The sequence below is a fragment of the Electrophorus electricus genome, chromosome 17, assembly GCF_041902795.1.
Source record: "Electrophorus electricus isolate QZ-2024a chromosome 17, ASM4190279v1, whole genome shotgun sequence".
In the NCBI taxonomy this organism is placed as follows: domain Eukaryota; kingdom Metazoa; phylum Chordata; class Actinopteri; order Gymnotiformes; family Gymnotidae; genus Electrophorus; species Electrophorus electricus.
In genome coordinates this window covers 16,728,643-16,750,400 of record NC_137513.1, presented here as the reverse complement: position 1 = coordinate 16,750,400, position 21,758 = coordinate 16,728,643, and the positions used below count along the sequence as shown (strand labels likewise).

The 21,758-nt window shown below is 41.3% G+C and overlaps 1 protein-coding gene across 1 annotated transcript; it reads right to left on the bottom strand.

Annotated features, from left to right (window-relative positions):
* Window positions 1–2,810: 2,810 nt before the first annotated feature.
* plppr5a (phospholipid phosphatase related 5a) lies at window positions 2,811–21,636 on the bottom strand. Its single transcript, XM_027028404.3, has 6 exons — window positions 21,264–21,636; window positions 17,774–17,906; window positions 15,889–16,139; window positions 9,942–10,118; window positions 6,555–6,689; window positions 2,811–4,825 (listed from the first exon to the last, which is right to left on the bottom strand). Exons 1-6 carry the CDS (start codon window positions 21,465–21,467, stop codon window positions 4,796–4,798), a joined length of 930 nt encoding a protein of 309 aa, XP_026884205.2. The 5' UTR covers window positions 21,468–21,636; the 3' UTR covers window positions 2,811–4,795.
* Window positions 21,637–21,758: the final 122 nt, after the last annotated feature.

Here is a 21,758-nt window from a genome sequence, read left to right as displayed (position 1 = left end):
TGGTCGCTTAGTTTTGGCTGTTCATTGTGGTTGTTTGTTGAGGCCGTGGATGCAGTTATATTTGAATCATTGTGTTTGTTAAGTTTATACTTTGTGTTTCTTAGCCCCGAGTTTTCCTAGCGTCGTTTGTTTTAGCCTGCTTCCCGTTTGCCTTCGTGTGTTTTTGTTTGTTAATCATGTATCCCCGTACTCTCCGTGTTGGTAATATGACCCTGGACTGTTATACCGACTCTGATTCTAGATTTGCCATGAATAAATCTCGCTGTTCTCCGCACATGCGTCCGCCTCCATACCGCTCACCGTTACAGTATGATCCGAGTACCTGAGTCCTTCCTTTGTAACTTGTATCATGACAAATCATGACAAATGACATAGAGACTGAATGCACATTTCCAGATATCATAGATACCATTGGGAAAAGGAGAGCAATCGTGTACCCTTCACTCACACACAAAGAGGGAATGTGGGAGCAACACCTGAACTGGTTTTGCAGTTTTTCATGAAAGTTCACATATACAGATCTCTGGCTATGATGCCCAAAGAAATAAAAATAAAAGATAAGATTCAAATGACTGTGAATTGCTCCTGATGATGCGAACACATTATTTATACCATGGCAACTGAAATAGCTTACATGACATTTGTTTAAAATACTAACCAAATACACAATAGAAATTCAGTACTGAACTTCTATATTGTTCATTCACAACAGTAAATTTAACTTGCATCAATTTATTCAAATGAATTCGGTCAAATTTATTTATATAGCGCTTTCTACAGCAACCGTTGTCACAAAACTCATTTAGCGCAGTATGAATTCAACACAGCATGTCATCAACTCCATGTACACTTAAACACTTAATTCATTAACAAGCATCTTAAAACTACTCTAAGACGCTTTTAAAATAAATATGTATATTAGTTACATGCAGGAATTTATTTTAATCGTGTAAGGGTTCCATTTGAACAGAAACGTAGAGGGCAACAGTGAGTTTAAAGTTAGTCTAAATAATTTCTGTGTCGGACACTCCCCTGTATGAATGTTATATTTATGGTTATGTGATAAAATTGTTTGGACCATTGAAAAATGTTTTGACTGGGACACATCAGAAATAAATTAGGAAATAAAAACAGGGACAGGGTTCTTTCATACCCCTCTGTCAATTTACAGGAAAAAATGAGGTGTGTTTAGATTGAAGGCAAAATGTAAATTTGCTTTGTGCTGGCTTGCCAAACTGACAATATTTGTAGAGTTGTTCAGATATAGATTTACTGACCTTGAGTTTCTCTGTAGGCTCCGCAAACCTATTTAGAAACAAAAGGCTTCATATTCCATTTCTGCTCCAAGACACTGAGCAAAGCATTTCTGTTTATGTGGCCCCCAGAAATTACACAATCCATTTACAAACTCCACCCAGAAATCCAGGAGCACTGTTCAACAGGATATAAAAGAACAAATGAAGCCAATGAAGTGAAGGGACTTTTGAAAGGACTGATAAAGTTGGAGCTGGACAAGAGATGATTTAATTATTAGGATGAAAATGACCCTGAGATGGTATGAGTCAATTAGGAGGAAATTTTTAAAAATGTATTTAATTGGTTTGCTCTGAAAATAAGTGCTGAATGCCATTCTAGACATTATGAAAACCGGAAATTAAAAATGCCTTGCGGTGACCCAAGTCAGTTGCCAAAAAAAAAAAAAAGATTAATTAAAAGTCATGTTCTGTGCAAAGAGGATTCATTCAAACAAAAAGCTGCAGTAGAAAAATTATAGCCATTCCAGAGGATGAGCAAGGAAGAAAATATTTCTTAGACTGTGCCATTTACCTACTGTAAACAAGAGGTTAATTCTTAAAACCAATAGACAAGCGGTCAATTAATTCCTTTTCTTAGTTGTTGGTTTAATTTCACGTATGAACATTTAGAATACAATTTAGAACTCTGCAGTCTAAAATACAATGGATTCATGGTTTCTTCAGATTGAATGATTACTGAATAATAGCACGCACATAATTGCATATGAACAACACTGTGTACATAATGCATTTTGCACACAAATAACTGATATGGCCCAAGAACTCTACCCATGTGAAATGAACACTATTGTATGTACATACAGCATATATACTGCACACTTTTATTATTTCTTATTATACTGTATGTATATTGTATGTAACCTGTGCACTCTTTTTACTCATTATACTTTTATTTAGTAAATATATTCTATTGAAGTCTTGGTGGGGAATCACACACCAAATATTTGATTTATTCTAGCAGTCCAAAAGTTGAAAACAGCTGGACGAATGCAGACTAATCCATGATGTTAGTAATATGCATTAACAGAAATACCAAGAAAAGCACATAGGCACCTTACAAATTTTTGTAATTTCTTTTTTTTTTGGGGGGGGGGGGGTGGGGGGGGTGGGGGGGGGATGGTTAAATTCATACAAAAAATCATACAAAAAATGTAAACAGGTAATGCATATGTACCTAATAACCTGCTCAATAAATACAGAATCAGGATGACTACAGTGGGAAATATTATCTGCCAGTGTTTAGATACCAATGGTTGTATTTCTGCCAATGTCCAGCAATAAGTCACTTTTGGACAAAACCTCATAAAACATGAGAAATATTTTTAAGATTGAATTACTCTTTCAGTTTGATTCAGTTTGACACAAGGAACTTGGACAAGTGTTTACAAGGCACATTTTTTAACAAAAAAACTTTAATCCTTGTTTTATTTTTTATGTATTTTAACATGTAAGAATAAACAACAACAAATTTAAGGGCAATTAACAAAAAAAGCATTTAATCAAAATGATCAAGTGATGACCATTTATAGTATTGTCAGTATGTCAGTCAATTATACAATATGAAATGGCATCAGCGATGTGAGGATTATAGGTGTAGGCTGTACCTATTAGAATGGTCTGCTGTGAAGTCACATTACTAAATGGTGCGTATATATAAAGACGTATATATTTTCACGTTTTATGTGAACTGTAACATCTTGACAAGATAAAGCATGGGTGTAGTCATTGAGGCCTGAAACACTACAGAGTCTGACCTGATATAATACACTACATTAAACATATGGGCATTTACTGGACATAACTGAAATGGGTGTGTTAGAGTAAGGGAAATGCTCAGCTGTGCAGGACCAGTCACACACACTTGGACTGAAGAATGAAAAACATCTTTGTCTCAATATGAGAGGAAGTCCTTCACCTCTCTCTCGCGTTCTCTATCTCTATCTCTATGTCTGGTACAGGTATAATGTAGGCATGGACTGTTGATTGTCTAGCAAGGCTAAACTTGCCTCCCCCAAACCGCTGCAGGCGATATTTACACATGAAGGACATAAACACACACAGTGTGTCTATGTGTGCATACAAACACGTATAGACACACTGCATTGACCACATGGTCTGTGCAAAAGCATAGCATGTCTAATCTTTTGTGAATTCTTTAATCAATCTCCAGCCACTGTTCAAAATCAGTGTCATCCCTGACTCTCAGTGGCTCTCAGCCAATGACACCAAAATCCATCTTAACTCCATCTTATCACCCCTCTCCCAAAGCTCGTTTAAAAATGCATGCAGCAGAATTTTTGGGACCTGCACATACAGTGTTTGGTATTTATTGCACTGTGGTGAGTGTCCACCGCACTTAAAATTGAGATAATAGTTCCATATACACGGTCCTGGAAATAATAATACAATATCCGTAATATTTTCAGAACATTTCTTTTGAAAGGGTTGTAAAAATGAACATTTTATAATATGTTGAAAGCACAATTTAAAGCATTACAAATGAGAACAAATCACAATGAATAGGTTAAAAACAATATAAATAATCTGTATAGTTCACTCAATGGTTCATTTGTAGCCAAGAATAGTACTTAGTCCTTGGAACAATAAGACAATGAAAACAGGTCCAACTCTCTTTTAGAGTAACACAGCCAAGCAATATATAATCTAATGTTTAAACATTTCTACGTATAGAGCAAAATGTACTGTACTGTTGTTTTGTAACATTAGTTCAATATTTACTTTCTGACCTCCACATTCAAAAACAGGAATATGCACATTTGTTAAAAGATCAACAAGACCAGGAAAACTGCCTACACTACTAACCTGTTTACACCTTGAATTAACACGTGTTTCATATCTGGATTGTATCTGGATTGACTTTACTTGGATTCTGTTTACACTTTTCACCAGCAGGCATCCCCAGTGTGACCAGAAAGCATACCAACCCACACAACTTTGCGTTTTCTTCCTAAACGCTACTGCAAACGGGGCTATTACCAGTGTATCGTCAAATATACACAGAAACAGTCTACAATAGGCAACGAAGCGTCTCCTTCAACGCAGGAATTTTGTTTAGCAGCTGCTATAATATTCCTTAAGTCAATGAGCAGACGCATTTGCTAATAATTGTACGCAAATTCAGAAGACATATTCCGTTCACACTTGCACTTGCAAAAGTGGTCAAGATCCGCCTCTGACCATCTCCGAATGTGACTTGAGTTATCTGATTGCAGTTTTCATCTGGCTTTTCATGTGGCAAGTAAAATCCCCATGTGATTCGATTATTAAAAAAATGTTAATGCAAGATATAAACAGGTTGTATGTATTTGTAAGACTTCAGCACTGGACGAAGCAAAAAAAAAAAAGTTTGGTTTTTTTTTTTCTCTAAATCCATATAATCTAGTGTCATAAAGTCACTGGTCACCATTGGGAGCAGCAACTTTTTCCTCAGGTTTTGGGACCTTCATACTTCGTCACTGTCATGTGACCTCAGCATATGTGATGGGACTCTGAAAACCACAAAGCGAACAAAAAGTGAAGATATGTTCTACTGCCGTTTCTTCCTGTTTGGAACAAGCCTGATGTACTAAACACCAGCTTTCAATTTGGATGTAGTCTGTAAATGTCCTAGGAGTGCTAAGTTGTCGCGCGTCACGTTACAACACAAACCTTAACCACACCCCATTCGTAAAGCTGTTTTAATGGGGTTGATTTATAGCTACAGATTTTCTTAGCCAAAGACCAGATAGAGACTTTCCTCAGCTACGCAAACTGCCTTAACCGCATTTAAGATTAATGGCGGAGCCTTGACAGGAGCAGCGAAACGAGTGAACGCTTGTCCGCAGACACATGCGTTACGTCTCCGGCTGCCCTGACAAACTGCCTCCTGCGCCTTTGACTTGCGCACAAGCGGATGTAAGAAAGTCACATTGAGTTTTTCTATCACTGTTCCAAGATGAATCCAGTGCACAACGGCACGGCGCATTTTGGCGCTTACGCGTGGCCTACAGCCATATGAGCCGTGAACAATGCCTGACCTGCCTGGTGAATACTGCATGGCTCAAAAGCGTTGCTGAATATATTGCAGTTTTCATAAGTGGTGCCTCATCCTGGAGAGTCATTTATTTTCTTTTTCTGGATCAGATCTGAATCTTTCTTTTTCTCGTCTGATCACCGGTTTATGACATCATTAGCCAGCACATTTTCGTTGCCCCTCTTGAAAACATAATGCAACACAACAAATACATTGATTTTTTATGGAATTATTTGTACGGTGGCCCTAAAGAGCTATGACGCTTCTAGTGTTTTGTCCTAATAATATGGTGGCTGTATCTATATAGCTCAGTGTGTTGCACTGACTTTGGTACAAGAGATTGGGAGCTTGAATCCTGCCCAGGGTTGTCCCTTAAGCAAGGTCTTTTGTTCTACCTGCTTACCTCACGAAGAGTCAGAAATAAGAGAGTCACACTGACTTGTATGTTTCCTGGGCCGACAAGGTGATAAACTGATACTTCAATGTATATTTGCATGTCTACTGTACACATTATTGCATATCTGTAAAGATATTCTTGTAGAAAGGAATCAATGCAGATTTTCTCCCCAAACCAACTCCTTATAACAATGACACAATACATCTCATTTAGTGTTAATCAAATTAACTGAAAAAAATGCTTCTGAGCTCTGCAGCCAATGTACAAATTAGATTTACACTTTTTTTAAAGCTTTTTTTCTCCACAAGGCTGTGAAATTACTGCTACAGAGCAGGAAAATGCACACCCACCCCAGAGTGAACAGGATGCATAGAAAGACCCCAAATGGCTGACAAGCCTTTTAAGTTCACTCCCCAGATAATCTCTCACAGAGCACCATTTCCCAGCTTCCTCTTCATTCCCCGCGAAACTACTTTACAGATGAGAATGTTTGATGTTCAGAAAGTGCCGGACCATTTCATTAAAATCACCTCAGTTATATGATTGATGCATATTGAACACTAAATCAATAGAGAATATAAAACCAAGGTCATTAACTCCATCTAAAATCCTCTCCTCTACATGACCAGACAGCTAATTATCCTGACAGCTTATCCACACGTCCGACTTTGAACAGTCCCGAGCGGTGCGGCATGTCGACATCGCATCTCCATCAAAGACAACACAGCTGAGTCCACAGCATTCGGGAGTATCAAAGAGAAGTCTGTAGGGTAAAGGCAGCCCTATTTCAAAGCCCGCTCTGGTATACCTGCGGGGACCCGCATTTCTCCACAGCATGCTCCACCCTTGGCTGCCTGAGTATGTGAGTGCTGGGAGCACCTTCCTCTGGTGGTATCACACTCAGCAAAGGTTTCCTCTTGAAGTTCTTCACGACGCAGACCACCTTAGACAAGAGCCCCACACAAAACAGAACACAGGTAAGAAAGAGAGCAGGAGCAAGAGATTGAGATAAACACACACGTGGTTTTTTGGGGGGGGAAGGTGACTAGAAAGGCTCACTGGCAATCTTCAGTGAGAACCTCCAGGTTCCTCTTGGTAAAAGTTATGAATGATGGTTTGTGTTCCTCACATTACTAGCTTCCCTAGATGAATCACGCTTTCAGAGGGGAAATGAGCAAGACATCCTTTGCCGTGGCAAAACGAACATTCTCAATGAGACTGAGACTGAGACCAGAGGGCGACAAAGAGCAGAGGACAATCTTATATGGAGCATGCTTCAGGACACCAAGCCCTTTTGAATTAAACAAATATTGCAATGTATCATTCTCTTGGAGAAATTCTGTATAGACTACAGCTATTTTGGCCCATGCTCTACATTCTTTGGCTATTCTATATGACAAACAAAGACTGTGGAACTCACAGCTGAATGCACCCAAATATATATACAGATTCACACCAACACACAAAAGCTGTTTTCACATATGAGCTCCAGTGGCTAGAGAATTAGGTCTGAACATTGTTCATAGTTGCCCTTTTGCACATGTAGTGCAGAGCAGGAGCGAGTCCATGTCAGATGCATTCTCACTACTAGAAATACTCTGGTTTAAGCGAGAGGGGATGGCTGTGTAGAGCATGCAGGAGTCATGGCAAGACACAAAAACTATACTTCCAAAATTGTAGTGTTTTGTTTACAGCACATCAAAGATGGCAGATGAGGCCTGACTCCATAATGATGACTGATTTTGTGTTCACTTTTTTTGTACATTTATTTGTACATATCTGTAACATCAGTATCAATATCTCATTGCCTCTCCACTTAGATATTTTCATCTTGCAGATGTTTATATTTTTTCCGGTTTCATACCAGTCGCATTATAGAAATGTCATCAGCCTGCCCATTTGCTCACTGTAAGTTCTCCAGACAGTGACCTTCTCTATTCACATCTGGGCTCAGACAGACATCAGCTCAGACAGACTTTGTACTGGGGAGCCGGCGGGATAAAGTCCGTTTAATGTTCAGTACAACTGATTTGAACACATTTGTGTTCTCACACACTCACACACTTCCTCCAGGGGATGTCTAGAAATGTTCAGGGTTGCCGTGCGTGTCTGAAAGGCACACATGCGTGCACACACACTCTTTAAAGTACTAGAACATCTGACTTTATTAAATACTCATTCCCCTTCCACCACCAACTGCTTTGTCACCCTCAGCACCCCTCCACCCTACTGCCACCATCGCCCTAAGATGGAGAAATAGGTCGTTCATCACAGGCTCGTGAGGCAGCCACATGAGGAAAGACATCTGCCCCACACTAAAAACAGCTATAACATTGCCTTCCCTTGACTAAACGATGGTCCCCATGCTCAAGGTCTCTTGTATCGTTCCAAACCTGATCTTTTTGTATCTCGGTGCTGCATTGCTCTGATGACTCTCGCTCATGCAACGTTTATCCAGAGACAAAGCAAGATTAGGACAATGTCCTAATTCCTTCAGCTGTGTAACACCTTTACATATATCTTATCGTGTGTACCTTTAACAATTTAGAGTATATGACAAATGGATTGCATTGCAATTTGGGTGGCTTCTAGGAGGCCCCTCTGTGCTACTGGGAGATGGTCTTGAACTAATTGTTTGTCCCTGTCCTGCCTGCACTACATGGGCAAGCAGGAGCCCTGTAGCCTGCACATGCACATGGCTCTGGAGCAGACGCAGATGGGCCTGTCCCAGCTGGGTGTAGCGGCAACACTAGAGGCTCAAAGGGTGGTAGTGGAAGTGGGGTAGAGGAAGAGAGACACCTCAGCACTACATGACCAGATGCTTCTCGCTAACTGTTTGATGCTCACCTTTCGCTGGCATTTAGCTAATTGGCAAGGTTAAGGTGAGGTTACCCATCAGCGACCATATTTGTCCTTCTAGCTAAAATGGTTTAGACTTGCTACTGCTATATATCTGCACAGTGGTGTACACTTATTAACCCAGCTGCCAAGGATTTAGATATAGGCTGCCTTTCGAATTTTGAAACCTAATTACGCGAGCTGTCCGAAGTGTCAGACTCATGCAGTCAGTCTATTCACTCTGGAGTCACCTGGCAATGGGAACAAAGCGCTCAGTGGATGGGGAGACGTTTCCTACAGCTGGGACTGAATCCCATGTGTGCTGAGTGCCATCTTCAGAAACCCAGGGGAACACAACTGGCATTGTTCCTTTAAGAGTGTTGAGTTCTGCTATGGTACAGAATTATTATCTGCTTTCATAAAAAGATGTGTTGAAATGCAGCGGCATTTATCTTACAGTAGGCCTGCTAGCTACCACAATTTACATGAAGCAGCTACATTTGTACATTTTCATTACTAGTATCAAATGGATACACTAAATGCAAGTGTATACAGCTAAATGCAAAGTAATGAAGTGCAACCATAGCGCATTAACACAACTATTATGTGCTATTATATGTACTGACATTTTTCTGGAAAAAGTTCATTAAATGGACTTGCATGTAAGCATAAATAACAAGCATCCCAACATTATTAACACTGGTAAATAAAATGAACCTCTTGGACCCCTGTAGTAATATTTAGTTATTATTATAATGGGCATTTAAGCCATATTATTTTTTAGCTATTGCAAATTATTCAGTAAATACATTCAAACTAAGATGTGTTTATGAAAAGTGAGGAATGAGAGTCTGGCTCCTCCTCCTCCTCTAGTGTTTGGAGTGTACAGAGTGAAGTGAATTTCAGAGTACCTTTTATAACACAGTGCAATGTAAATGTAAGCAGCTTTTACATGGATTATATTTTATAATAATTTCACTTGTCCTGATCCTAGTGGCTTTTGTTGAGAGATAATGCCTATGTGGCAAAAGTTCAAACAAAAATATAGTATCACAAATCTGTACACCTGATGGGCAAAACATTGTAGGAAGCATTTCTGATAACACATTTTTCCATTTTGCAAGCACATATATGAGTGTAAATCTTCTGTTATACAGTATTATGCATATTACATTGTAATTAGTAGTATAACCACTGAAACAGTGATATAAACAGACACCTTATGGCAACTAGAAAATGGAGAAAATCAAATTGGGTGACACAAAGACTGCAGAAGGCAAATGATTCTGCCTAATATAACATATTAATAAAATGGCCTTGGTCAAAATCAGCAGCAGAGTGAAGTCGTATCCCTTACCATGAAGACGGCTATGGCTCCCCCGATGATGAAGCCGGCAATGACATCGGACCAGTGGTTGCGGTACTCCACCACGCGGTTGATGCCCGTGAGAAAAGCCAGGCACACGAGCCCCAGGGAGAGCATAGGCTTGGCCAAGCGTGTGCCTTTAGCTTTCACCCTGCACGTGATGTACATCTGCACAAAACACACGCCGCAGTCACAATGAAGCCTCCGCTTCAGGTGCAGCACATTTTTCTCACATCGCACCTGTCTTAAGCTCGCTTGTGTGAAGTGTGCTTGCTTTTGAGCGCAGCTCCTGTCTAGACAGATCCCCTGATCCAAAGACTGACTGTCAGTGTATGACGTGTGAAAGCTATCATTAGGATTAAAGCTTGGGACCAGCTGTGAGACTGCATAGGACTTCCAGAGGATTAGGAAAAAACTGTTGTATAGTTAATGTCTGCTACATGGAGCATCTGGTAGCTTAAATTAATTATTAACACTTCAAATGTTTCTGTATCTAACAATTGCATTTTGTAGTTCTTGCCAGTGACCATGTGGGCCTGTCATGCCCGCAATCTGACTCCAGGCTCGGTCATTACACCTGCATCTATTGAGGGCCGTCCCCGCTCAGCAGAACCTGTGCTGTCCCCACTGGCATGCAGCATGTGCCATGTGGAGAGGGCTGGCAAAGTCATTGCACCCTCTAGGTTTCTCTGCAGCCTGAGCCACACATCACAGGAAGCAGGGGAAAGATGACATGGGGGCACCAGAGCAGGAGCTTGACTTCTGTTTTTCAGATGTCTGATCAAGCCAGTATGCAGACACATGCGCATCCCTACCCAGTTTTGTGTATGTATATAATATGTGTGTGTGTGTATATATATATATATATATATATATATATATATATATATATATATATATATATATATATATATATATATAATTTATTTTTTTAAATTAATTTATTTATTTGGGGGGGGGGGGGGTTTCAGATGTGTGTTATGTAATGCCTTCGCCTAATCTCCAACCTAACCTTACTTCAGTAAACAAAAGGAAATGGTTAAAATGGCTGAAAAACTATCCTTGTAGGGACCAGCCCAATGGTCTGACAAAGACAACATTTTCATGTTTTCATATTATGATAGGGACATTTGGTCCACAAAAATAGGCAACCCCCCCTCACCCCCAACACACACACTGACTGGAGCAAATGGTACCTAGAAGCACTGAACCGCTGCACTGCGACACCCTGCACCCTCCCCATGCCACACCATCCTCCATTAGGCCCCCATGTCTGCACTCTTCCCCTGACTGCATCCATCTTCAGTTTTCCATCATCAGTGGCAGAATGCAGGTTATTACACCAAGCAGCCAGCCTTTGAGGCTCACTCCTTATATCGATCTGCCCGCCCCGCTATCATTCCTACATCATTTGGGCATGACAGAGGAGACTAAAACTGTCACCAAGAATATTAATTTGATTATTGTCATGGGAGCCATCAGGTTAATCTCTTACAAGCCCACTTTGGACTTTTTGCTACTCTCTGTCACCCACCCTTTACGAAGCCGCCAGGGTATTCTTGTCAAAACCAGACTCCCCTTCTCTGTTATTAATATGATAATTTAATAAAATATGGTTAATATGATAAGCATTATCAGTGCTTGAAGGCAGGATATATTTTATGTTTTTGACGTGTTGTTTTTAACACAGCAACATGTCCTTGCTTGATGTTCAGCGCTTGTGGCAAGTCACATCAAAACTAAGAAATAACAAGTAAGAACAGTGGTTCATATTCAAAAACCTTTTAGAGTAAGAGTGCTAATCTAGGATCAGATTACTGTCTTGTTTACTTATTTATTTACTGACAGGAACAGATCCTAGATCAGTATTCCTACTCTGAGATGTTTTGTGAATATGCGCCAACATAATCTACATAATCTAAATAAAATGTGGGCTCTGAACAATGTTAGTTAATGCAACCACATTTTTCCTGTCAAAAATGGAGCCCTTAGGACATGTCATTAAATGATTCCATATTGTGCTCTGTTTGGAGTTTAGTTAGGCTGGAACCATTAAGTTGTATACTTTGTGTACACTAATAGAGACAGAAAATTCATTTTCAAAAGTCACACAATGGACTGCAAGAGGAGACGTAATAAGACTTTATACAATCCTGCTTTAGGGAAATTATCATTTTTGAAAATCAATGCATCAGACTGCAGTAGATAGTCACTAGTCTACATGAGCAGCACAGTCTGGATATGGCATTATCCTCGAACTGCTGACTGACAGACTGGGTCTGACCTGAGCCCTGCTTGAGTAGAAAGTGACATAAATAGAGGGATTAATAACTAGTCTGTGATCTCTGTAATTTCAGTTCCTCTGTCCCCAGTGCTATGATTCTTCAGCATCACAATGGGATCACTGCATGACAGCATATTTTGTGATAATCTTTTTTGCAAACCAGGGGAACAGAGATTTGGAACGTGATGAAAATTGCTGAAACATCTGGTTCTTTTGAAGAAAGCATGATAAAATTCAACTCACACAAGTCCCTTGTGTAAACCAACATAGTGCCTTTAAAAATGAACTTTAGTAGTATCTTGCAAAGCTTTTAATACAATGTGCTAGATCCTGACTTGGGTAATGATTGTGAATTCTTACCTGGTACAGTCTACAAAGTCTGTACTCCTGCTTTCCCACAAGCACAAAGGCCTTTGTTAAAAAAAAGCTTGATTTCAGTTAGGTGTTTGCAGCTTCACAAACACAGCTTGCTAGCCTTCTGGTCAATTAAACCAGATTAATTATTTATTAGCACTGTCACACCAAAGTGCCCTTGTGCATCAAATCAATCTGATATTATAAGTGTTGAATGGGTAAAGTTGAAAAATTCAAATTAAAACATTATGATTTTTAATTTTATTTGTTTATTTTGTAGAATAGGAGACAGAAATATGGTACCCAGAAACACTGGGTTTTATCTGCCCAGCTTGGGTCTTCCTGCGCGAAAGTCCCCCGAATTGGTGAGAGGCGATCCCCCACAGGTGGGTGGGACTCCAGCCCAGCCAACAACTAGGGGAAAGGCCGGTGTCCTTTATGTAACTGTGTACCTGTCCCTGTGTCTGTCCCCATCACATTGCCTGTGCCTGGGCTTTGTCCCCCTTTGTATCTATGCCTGTGCCTTTCTGTATGTTCGTCCCTGTGTCTGTCGTTGTCCTGATCCCTGTTCTTCCTCCCGCTGTCCTGCTCGCGCTGGCCCGTGTCAGGTCACTCGGTTCCCTGGCCTCACCGTTTGCCGTTCGTTTCGGGGCCACAGCCCGATAAGATGGTGGGCCTTGGGGGGGGGGGGGGTCTGTCACGGTACAACCCCCCCAAACGTCTCCATGCGTGTGTGCATGTGTGTGTGTGTGTTCGTCAATGTGGCCACGCCCTCCTTGTGTCTCACACCTGTTCCTTATTGTGTCATCATAGTTATAAAGGTCTGTCGTTTACGTGTTTGTGTTGTCAGTTTTTGACTCTGTTAGTGTGCGTGTCTGAGTGTAAAATAAAATGCATGTTGTTGTTTCACGCTACTCGTCTCTGCATCCTGCCTAAAGCCTCCACGTTACAGTCTCCAGAATGCTCGGTGATGTTCAAACTCCTACAAAATAGATGAGAAGTGACTGGATCAAATCACTGACTTGCTGAATCAAACCAAACTAAATTATTTGCAGCAATACAAATTGCTCCTGAATCAAGCCCTCAACCACTGTATTGTAATTACAAATGAAAATGACATGCCAAAGATTTAAAAAAAAAAAACCTGTCAGTCTAACAGAATAATCTGATTAGTGAAGCACCATAAGAGACATGCAGTACACGCACTCAAAAGCAAGTACAACTGTGACATACTGCCAGAGTCAGGGAGCAAAGTGCAAGCCTTTTCCTTTATTAAAAGAAATGAAAGGAAGCACAGAAAAAGACTATTTCCTCAAACAGTCTGATTTGCCGGAAGACATGAAGGAACATCAGGTTGGCAGTCTTGGGTGCTGTGGGGACATGGTCGTTTGGGTGTGGGCTTGCCTGCTGGATGGGTGTGTGGCACCTTGCTCTGCGCACACACCACACAGGAGTTGATTAACTGTATGACATCCCTCGGCATAGATGGTCATCAGTATGTGGAGAGGAGTTGGCATAGATTCTAGGTGATCACACACCCAGTAAGGTGTGTGAACAGGTGAGTACAGGGGAGTAGCATTGCAGCAGTACATACAGCTTGTTGCTAGGGCAGAAAGAATGTGGCAATGGGAGTGGTACAACTCCCACTCGATAGCCCCCAGGAAGCAAGAAGATCAAGGCCAATGAGAGATATTTTTTATTCATCTTGGGGCTCACATCAGACCACTGCAATAATAGCACTCCTCCCATATTAGGAGCATCCACCTTGATGATGTATGGCACACTGAGGTCAGCATAGTGAAGAATGTGAGCGTTGGTGAACGCCTTTTTGAGGATGGTGTCTTGTAAGCCTCCTCGCAGTAGGCGATCTCCATCTGGAGGTCTATCTTCAGGTCCTATACAATCACATCTATGAGGGCTTCCTCATTCTAGTGTGTAGCAGCTGCAAAAATGTGGAACTTGAAGGCATACTCCATCACTGGATGGGAGCTCTCCCTAAGTTAATGTGGGGAATTGGTGATCACCAAACTGACATCACTGGCTGGAACAAAAAGCTCTGGGTCACGATTGTGGACCTCTGGCATAGCAGTGTGGTAGGAGTGGAACCCAGAGTACCTGGGACTCAAAGATCTACTGGTCAGTGGTGTGGGACCCACTGAGAAAGTCTTCATACAGCTGAACAAGCAATCCAGTCAGGTTAGGAGCCTGTAGGTTTCCTCGCATTGTTCTCCCAGCTCTTGGTGTTAGTGACTAGTCTGGAGTCAGACACTGGAGTCAGGTAGCAAGGCACAAGTGGAGCAACAGGCAGGGGTTTATTAAAAGAAATGAAAGGAACCACAGGCTCGCCAAGTGAGCATCAAAACAAAAGAAGTCCATGAGGAGGACCAACAACCAAATGGGTAACCAGGCAAGCTCAGACGCGACTGGCAGGATACAGACTTGTAAGAAAGCAGCAGACTGCAGGCTTGTAAATGAGAAAGGGGTACTCGGAATTGCATGGAACAGTGTTCTGTGGAGGCTAATTAGGAGCGAGCCTGAATGGGAGCTGTAGGAATAAATTCTCAAAAGAAAACAAAAAACATGTGCACAGAATGAACGGATACGTGGGTGATTGGGAAAACAGGAGAGATCGCGGCTGGTGATTGGTGTGTGCAGAGGGTATGCAGGTGTGTGTGGTTGGATGGGTGCTGACCATGGTGTATCGCAGCTCAGTGAAGTGGGTGTTAAAATGGCTCTCACACTTTTGTGCTATAGGCAGGAACAGTTATCTAGCTGTGAAGTGCTTTTGTGAACTCAGCATTTCAGATGCTGGTAATTTCAGATAACGGTAATTAAGGTACAGAGAAGTGAGTCTATATGTTTCTTGATTATAGGTCAACTTTTGTGCTCAGAAAACATGAATGCATTGAGGATCTCAAACCAGTTTATGCTTGCTTGAAAATGGCGCAATCATCCCCACAATAAAACAGCGATGTATGTCTCAGTGTGTATCATTCTATCCTATCCTTTTCTTCAAAACAATTAACTTGTATTAAGTTTTAAGTAATTTTAATTTTAAATCACTTCCTGAAATCATTGCTCTTGGAAATTACATTGTGGTATATTCCACAGTTACAGCATGAAATAGCCCTCGGATTAATCTTCTGGTATTTTTTAAAAAAGACTCTAATTGTGTTTTTTTGGAAGCCATAGTTAAAGTGGATGCACAAGTAGTTTTGGGGTGGTGGTGTGTTTCCAACGAAAGCACTGCTCCATCTTCCCTATACCTCCTTGAACTGAAAGCAAATAGAATTTACTCACAGAGACATAGAGGGCAGCATAGACACTGAGGGCAGCCTCCTTGGATGGGAAGGATTTGCGGGCATGCGTTACGTCATGACCGTTGCCTGTGCAGGCTTCCTGTTGGCTGATAAAGCGCACAGCCTGCTGGCAGCCCAGGGCGGTATAGTTGGGCTTGCACACCGTCAGGAAGTAAGGGGACAGGTTCCCCGTCACCACCTGGCCTGCGTTCACAAAGATGTCAGTGGCGAACAGGCCAAACGCGTACACACCTGCCAGCAGGTAGAGGAGAAGATGGATTAGCAGAGCATGAGCAGTATGGAGAGCACTAACAGGTGAGATGGTGGAACAGCTTACCCCAAGATCAGCTCTGATTAAACAAAATGTATATGTATGTATGTAGGAGATTTCAAGGCCAAATTCTCCAGCAAAAACAACATTATAATATTGGGAGATGACAAAATAATATTCAAACGAACTGGAGTGTACTGGGTATAACATTCTTAAAAGCAAACATCATGGAGCACAATACTTGCATTTGCTGTTTTGTTAAGGAATTCTAAGTTGGTGTGCCGTGGCTTCAATAGGATCACTAGTATTATTTGAATGCCTTTGATGTTGGTGCACTAAAGCCAGCAAGGTAAAGAGATTCTTAGCTGGGGTTTTAAAAGTAAAACACCACAAATTAGGTTTTTCTCATTTGTACTGTTTACTGTACATTCCAGAATTAAGTTTACTGGAAAACTGCAACATTTCAAATTTTCAATTTATGACATATGAAATATTTATCTCTGCTAAAGTATAAATAGTTTAGATTTTTTAATTTTTATGTAGATCTCATAGTTGGCTTTGACATTATTAGTAGGGAAGTGGTATAAAAGTAGTCTTATACTTTCCAATACATTGACTTTGACTTAGCTAAGTCTCTGTATCTCCACTTCTAAATCTACATTTAACTCAACAGGACATGAGCTGATTTATTGCTAGTGGTACAAAAACAAGAAGTGCCAAACAAACCAAGTTAAGCGGTCTCCACTGTGCATCCTCTCATGCGGACTATAAATCCACTTTGTGGTCAAGTTTCATTCAGGCGAGAGTACGGTACAAAGCCTGCATTACTGCAAAGCAGGGTGATGGAGCATTGTATTCATGCTGGAGGCCAGCGTGGGGTAAGAATTTTGAGCTTTGTCTCATCGGATCTCAGAGCTCTTAAGGCCTGAGTTCAGGGTTCAGTGGAGCATCAGCATGGAGCATTAGCTGGAGAAAGTGCTAACGTTGCCCTCTCCTGTCTGCTCTCATGTTTAAACTATCATTTTGCTGTAAAGGAGTCCATTTTTAGCTGGGGCTGTAATGCGATGTATGTAACACAAATTTTCCCCACAGCACAACAGCAGCCACTAACACACATCGTCATCTTATCGGGCTTGATGACAGCAGACAAAAATGTAATTTATCACAAAAAAGGGTAAAATAATATGAACTGAGTAAACAGAAAAAAGATTTAGTTATATCTTGCTCTACCCTTAGAGTGATTATTTTGGTGTAACATGTAAACACCTAGCCTCTGACTACAGTTACCAGGAGTAGTTTTCCACAAGGAAGGATTACTGCCGGTACTCTCAGCAGTTTATCATGTTCAAGACCCCTGTGGCACTGAATATCATATCAATATCTATTATTAATCTTCACAGTGCACAGAGGCAAAAGCAAATAAATAAATAAAGAAGACAGCTTTGGTCTCATGACACATGCTGAAGGCCTTCTGACCTTCCTCACATGGACAATGGGATTTCCTTGAGAGTGGAGCTAAATGCGAAAAAGGTTCCTGCGTCCGTTACATTGCGCATCGACGCCAGCACTAAAAACTGATGCCAATAAGCGCGACAGCATACGTGAAGGCACGTACCGAGAAAGCGGAATGTCCTGCGCACCAGAGGGTTGAGGTAACAGCAGTCTCCCATCACGATGATCTTTTCCCTGTTGTCCAGGTCCTCGGAGATGTACTGCAGCAGGAAGAGCACAGACTCCGTGGCAGTGATCTGTGGGCAGTGGCAGACAACAAACAAACGTCCCCGTCAGCTCCACCCCTTACCTGCCCCCACCTGGCACTGAATGCCCCATCGTCTGTTCCAGACGGAACCATGCCCCTCACCTCGCTCTGTGCCGCTCTGAATCCGCTCTTACTTCTCTACGAGGTGTGAGGTGACACTTAGAGACTTTATAAGTCCTACGGAGACATTTGCATTCGAAGCACTGGGTACATGGGGATAGGGATACAAAGAACACAATGGAGATGATTAGGGGCCTGATTTGGATCAGATACAGAGCCGGCTCCCCTTCAGGTTTCAGGCAGCCTAATTCGCAGTGGATGGCGGGGTTTCACAGTGCATGCTGGATAATAAGACTGAGGCCATTTGTCAGAAGCCATCAATTAGGTCCAAAGGAAAGAACCAGCACAGTGTCACAGAATACAAAACAACATGTCCCTAATAAACTTGTGAATGCATGGATTTGGGTGTGAATAAAGTCACTATGTTACATCAGCTCAACAACTGGGCAAATATGGTTCAAAAGCTACATATTCTCACTGGGAAAGAATCTAATTTTTGTTCTGCTCTGTTCTCATGCTTACGAAAACAGACTAAAAATGAGTATTCATTGACCATGCAAAGTTCTATTAATTCCAAATGAACTCATTTTGACTATGTCTTGATTCTATTATTTAGTTGTTTTGCATGTTTTACTGTCAGTTCCTTCACTTATGGTACACTAATAATAATAATAACAAAAATTAATCATACGTTTTTTGGACTTTCACACAGGAGAAAGCAGTGCTTTCACTAATGCCAGTGTGAGATCAGACCCCCAGGGTGCTTCTGTAGCTCTCCTGGTGGAGCAGTGTAAGGTGCCAACAATGCTAAGTTCATGGAATTGAGTCCCAGGAAAATCATATGCTGCAATATTGATAAATATGTAAGTCACTCTGCAGCTGAGTGTCTGCCAAATGCAGAGTGACAAGCATGTCATTAGGACTGGCTTTTGTGACTTGTTTCTGGAAGCTTTATCTTTGGACACCTGTAGGTCATCTGGTAGAGCAAAGTGCAAGCAAATCAAAGACTGTGGGTTTGATTTCCATGGAGCATGCACACTTTATCATGTGCACATATACATATGTATTCCAGTGGTATGGCATTTTAATGTTAATGGCCATTGGCATTAATGATGTTCTTGGTTTTATTGACAATTGCTGAGCTGTTATAGCATCAATCAGCATAGGAAACATAAGTATTACTTAAATTGATACACTGATAAATATATGTAAGTCAATCTGTATAAGAGCATCTGACAAATGCAAAATAAAAAAGTTAAGCACTACTCACGTTTCGTTAATAAGAAGAGTCATGCCATTTTGGCTCAAATACATCACACACTGTTACACTCAGGAAAGACCACTTCCTTTAACACCATATGGGGGTGTTTCTCTTGCTCTCTCTCTCTTTATATACCTCTATCATTCTCTCTTGTCTTCTCTCTCTCACTCCCTTTCTGGTGCACACAAATTTGAAACTGTTAATGGCAAATTCCAAAACATGGTCACATTCAACAGAAAGCCTCAGGCTAAGTGTACCCATATACGACAATCCCTGTATTGAGACTAGCTGTGCCTTTTATTTTACATCATCCAATCAGCAGAGAGCTCAGCGTCTATGGGCACTATAAAGTTATATGTTAGACGTGATGTGAAGACAACACTGTTGCACAAGGGACCCTACAAAACTGGCAGACATAAGAAGAATACTGTAGCATCTCCAAGGGAGGCCTGGTCTGCTTCAGCTAACAGTGGCCCTGTTCTGGGGGAGAAAGGTCAGACTGTGTGAGTTAAAGGACAAATCCATCTACACCTCAGCAGCAGACCCATTTAAGATATCAATGGAACCTATTAAAGGTAACATGAAAAAATACATATATTTGGAACAGTCTTACAATTTAGTGTAGTCTCGGAACAGAAGAACACCATCCCTAAGACATGTTGTGAATATACAGATCTGTGCTATAATTCTGAAGATCGGTAATTCTGAAATGCTTTATCTTGAAATAGGGAGTGTTCAGTTCAGCACCTGTTCATACTGATTTTCCTGGGTACACCTAAAATGGATATTTCCAACTTCACATATGACATTCTCAGTCAGGCTTATCATACTCAGTATTTGGGTGTATTTTGCCCATTTACTAATCATATATCTTATTCAATTTACTTATCATATATCTTATTCAAGGGTACTACAAATGTCTGAGTTAAGCAACATATAGTAGACATCTGAGTCCAGGAAGAGCAAGAGTGGAGTGACAATAACAGGGAAAACTTTCAGGAATGGCAAGTGGAAGAAACCTAGAAAGGAGCCAGACTCATCCCTGTTTGGATGCCCAGAGGTTTTAGTCAGTGACAGTGAAAATTCAAATTCTCTGGCTTATTGCTTCTCATTGGAAACTTCAAGTCTCTGTCTAAGATTTCCCTGCAAACGGAATCAAAGTCAATGCCCTTGCTGTAGCCGAGGACACCGACTGCTGGGATGTATTTAGATGTAGAGATCCAGTGGACATGCCTCAGAATTAACACTAGAGGATTAACACTGTATTAGTCACGCAGTGCAAATACCTGAGATAACTGCTGATAGCTGACCTCTACTGTCAAATAGTACACTTTAAAGAGCACACAGAACTCCACACTCAACCCTATGGGGAAATGCCTGACAAATGGATGGTGGTGGTGGTGCTAATATCTTGAAGAGTTCACATCTGTTTTCAGAATGCCCAAATAAATCACCATAACCTGGAATTAGTTCAGGGGTTCTGTATAGAGTCATCCTGCTGCTACATTAATGACTTATGGTCATTCTGTCTCAGGTAAGGGTGGGTTCTGCAAGCATCCACACTGTAGTGTCCAGAAAGAGTCCAACTGCATTTGGTCCTGAGGTAAAGCTTTACCACATTGTAGCTGCTAGAGCCCTTACTTACTGAAAAAGTACTTCAACATCTGAATGAGCACTGGCTTCCACCATATCAAAAGCAAGGATGCAGAGAAAGAGATGCAGTTCAATGGTCAACATCCAAGTCCAAGATCGGTCTTGCTCTGTATTACTCTTAATACTCCAGTGATCAGTATACTGGATGAAACACAGATTGTCCCTCAGCAGTCTGGTTAACTTCTGCCCTGAAATGTTAAGACCATCTCTATTCTATAATCCTGTCTTCTGATTTATTTCCATTTAAAAGATGCCTAGAATAAACCAACATATTCAACACTCTTTTTTTCTAATGCTGTGATTGTAACAGTTTGTTGCTTCACACCCAAGAGAGCTACTCGGATTGCAGTTATAAGGTCACAGATTACTCACCACAAGTACGGGCACGCCGGCAACCACAGCGTACAAGATAGCAGGGGGGATCGCGCTAGACTCTTCCGGTCCGAGGTAAGGCTTCGTGTAGGCATTGTCGTGACAGAAAAACCCCTGGACATGTACGTTGAAAGTGTCCGTATACTCAAAATAATATGCCAACATGACAGTCCCTGCCATTATCACCAGTTGAAAGTACAGCATCGTTGACTAAGGTTCAAAAACTGGAGTCCAACCTGGGTTAACCAAGGTTCTTGGTCGGTTCTGCAGTGATCCGGTAATAAATCCCAAATGACCCACGCTCTTCCCACATCAGGGCTTACAAAACAGCCTGTCAAAATCTGTCAAAAATCGTTGGAGAGACGAAAGCCAGCCAAACCTCACAAGGACGTTCGTGGCGGTGCGCTGCTGTTGGGCACACAAATGAATGAAATCAGCGCGGGAGCGCTGGTCCGTGTGGTAGGCGTGTCTCGTTTCGGTCAAGAGAGAGTACGT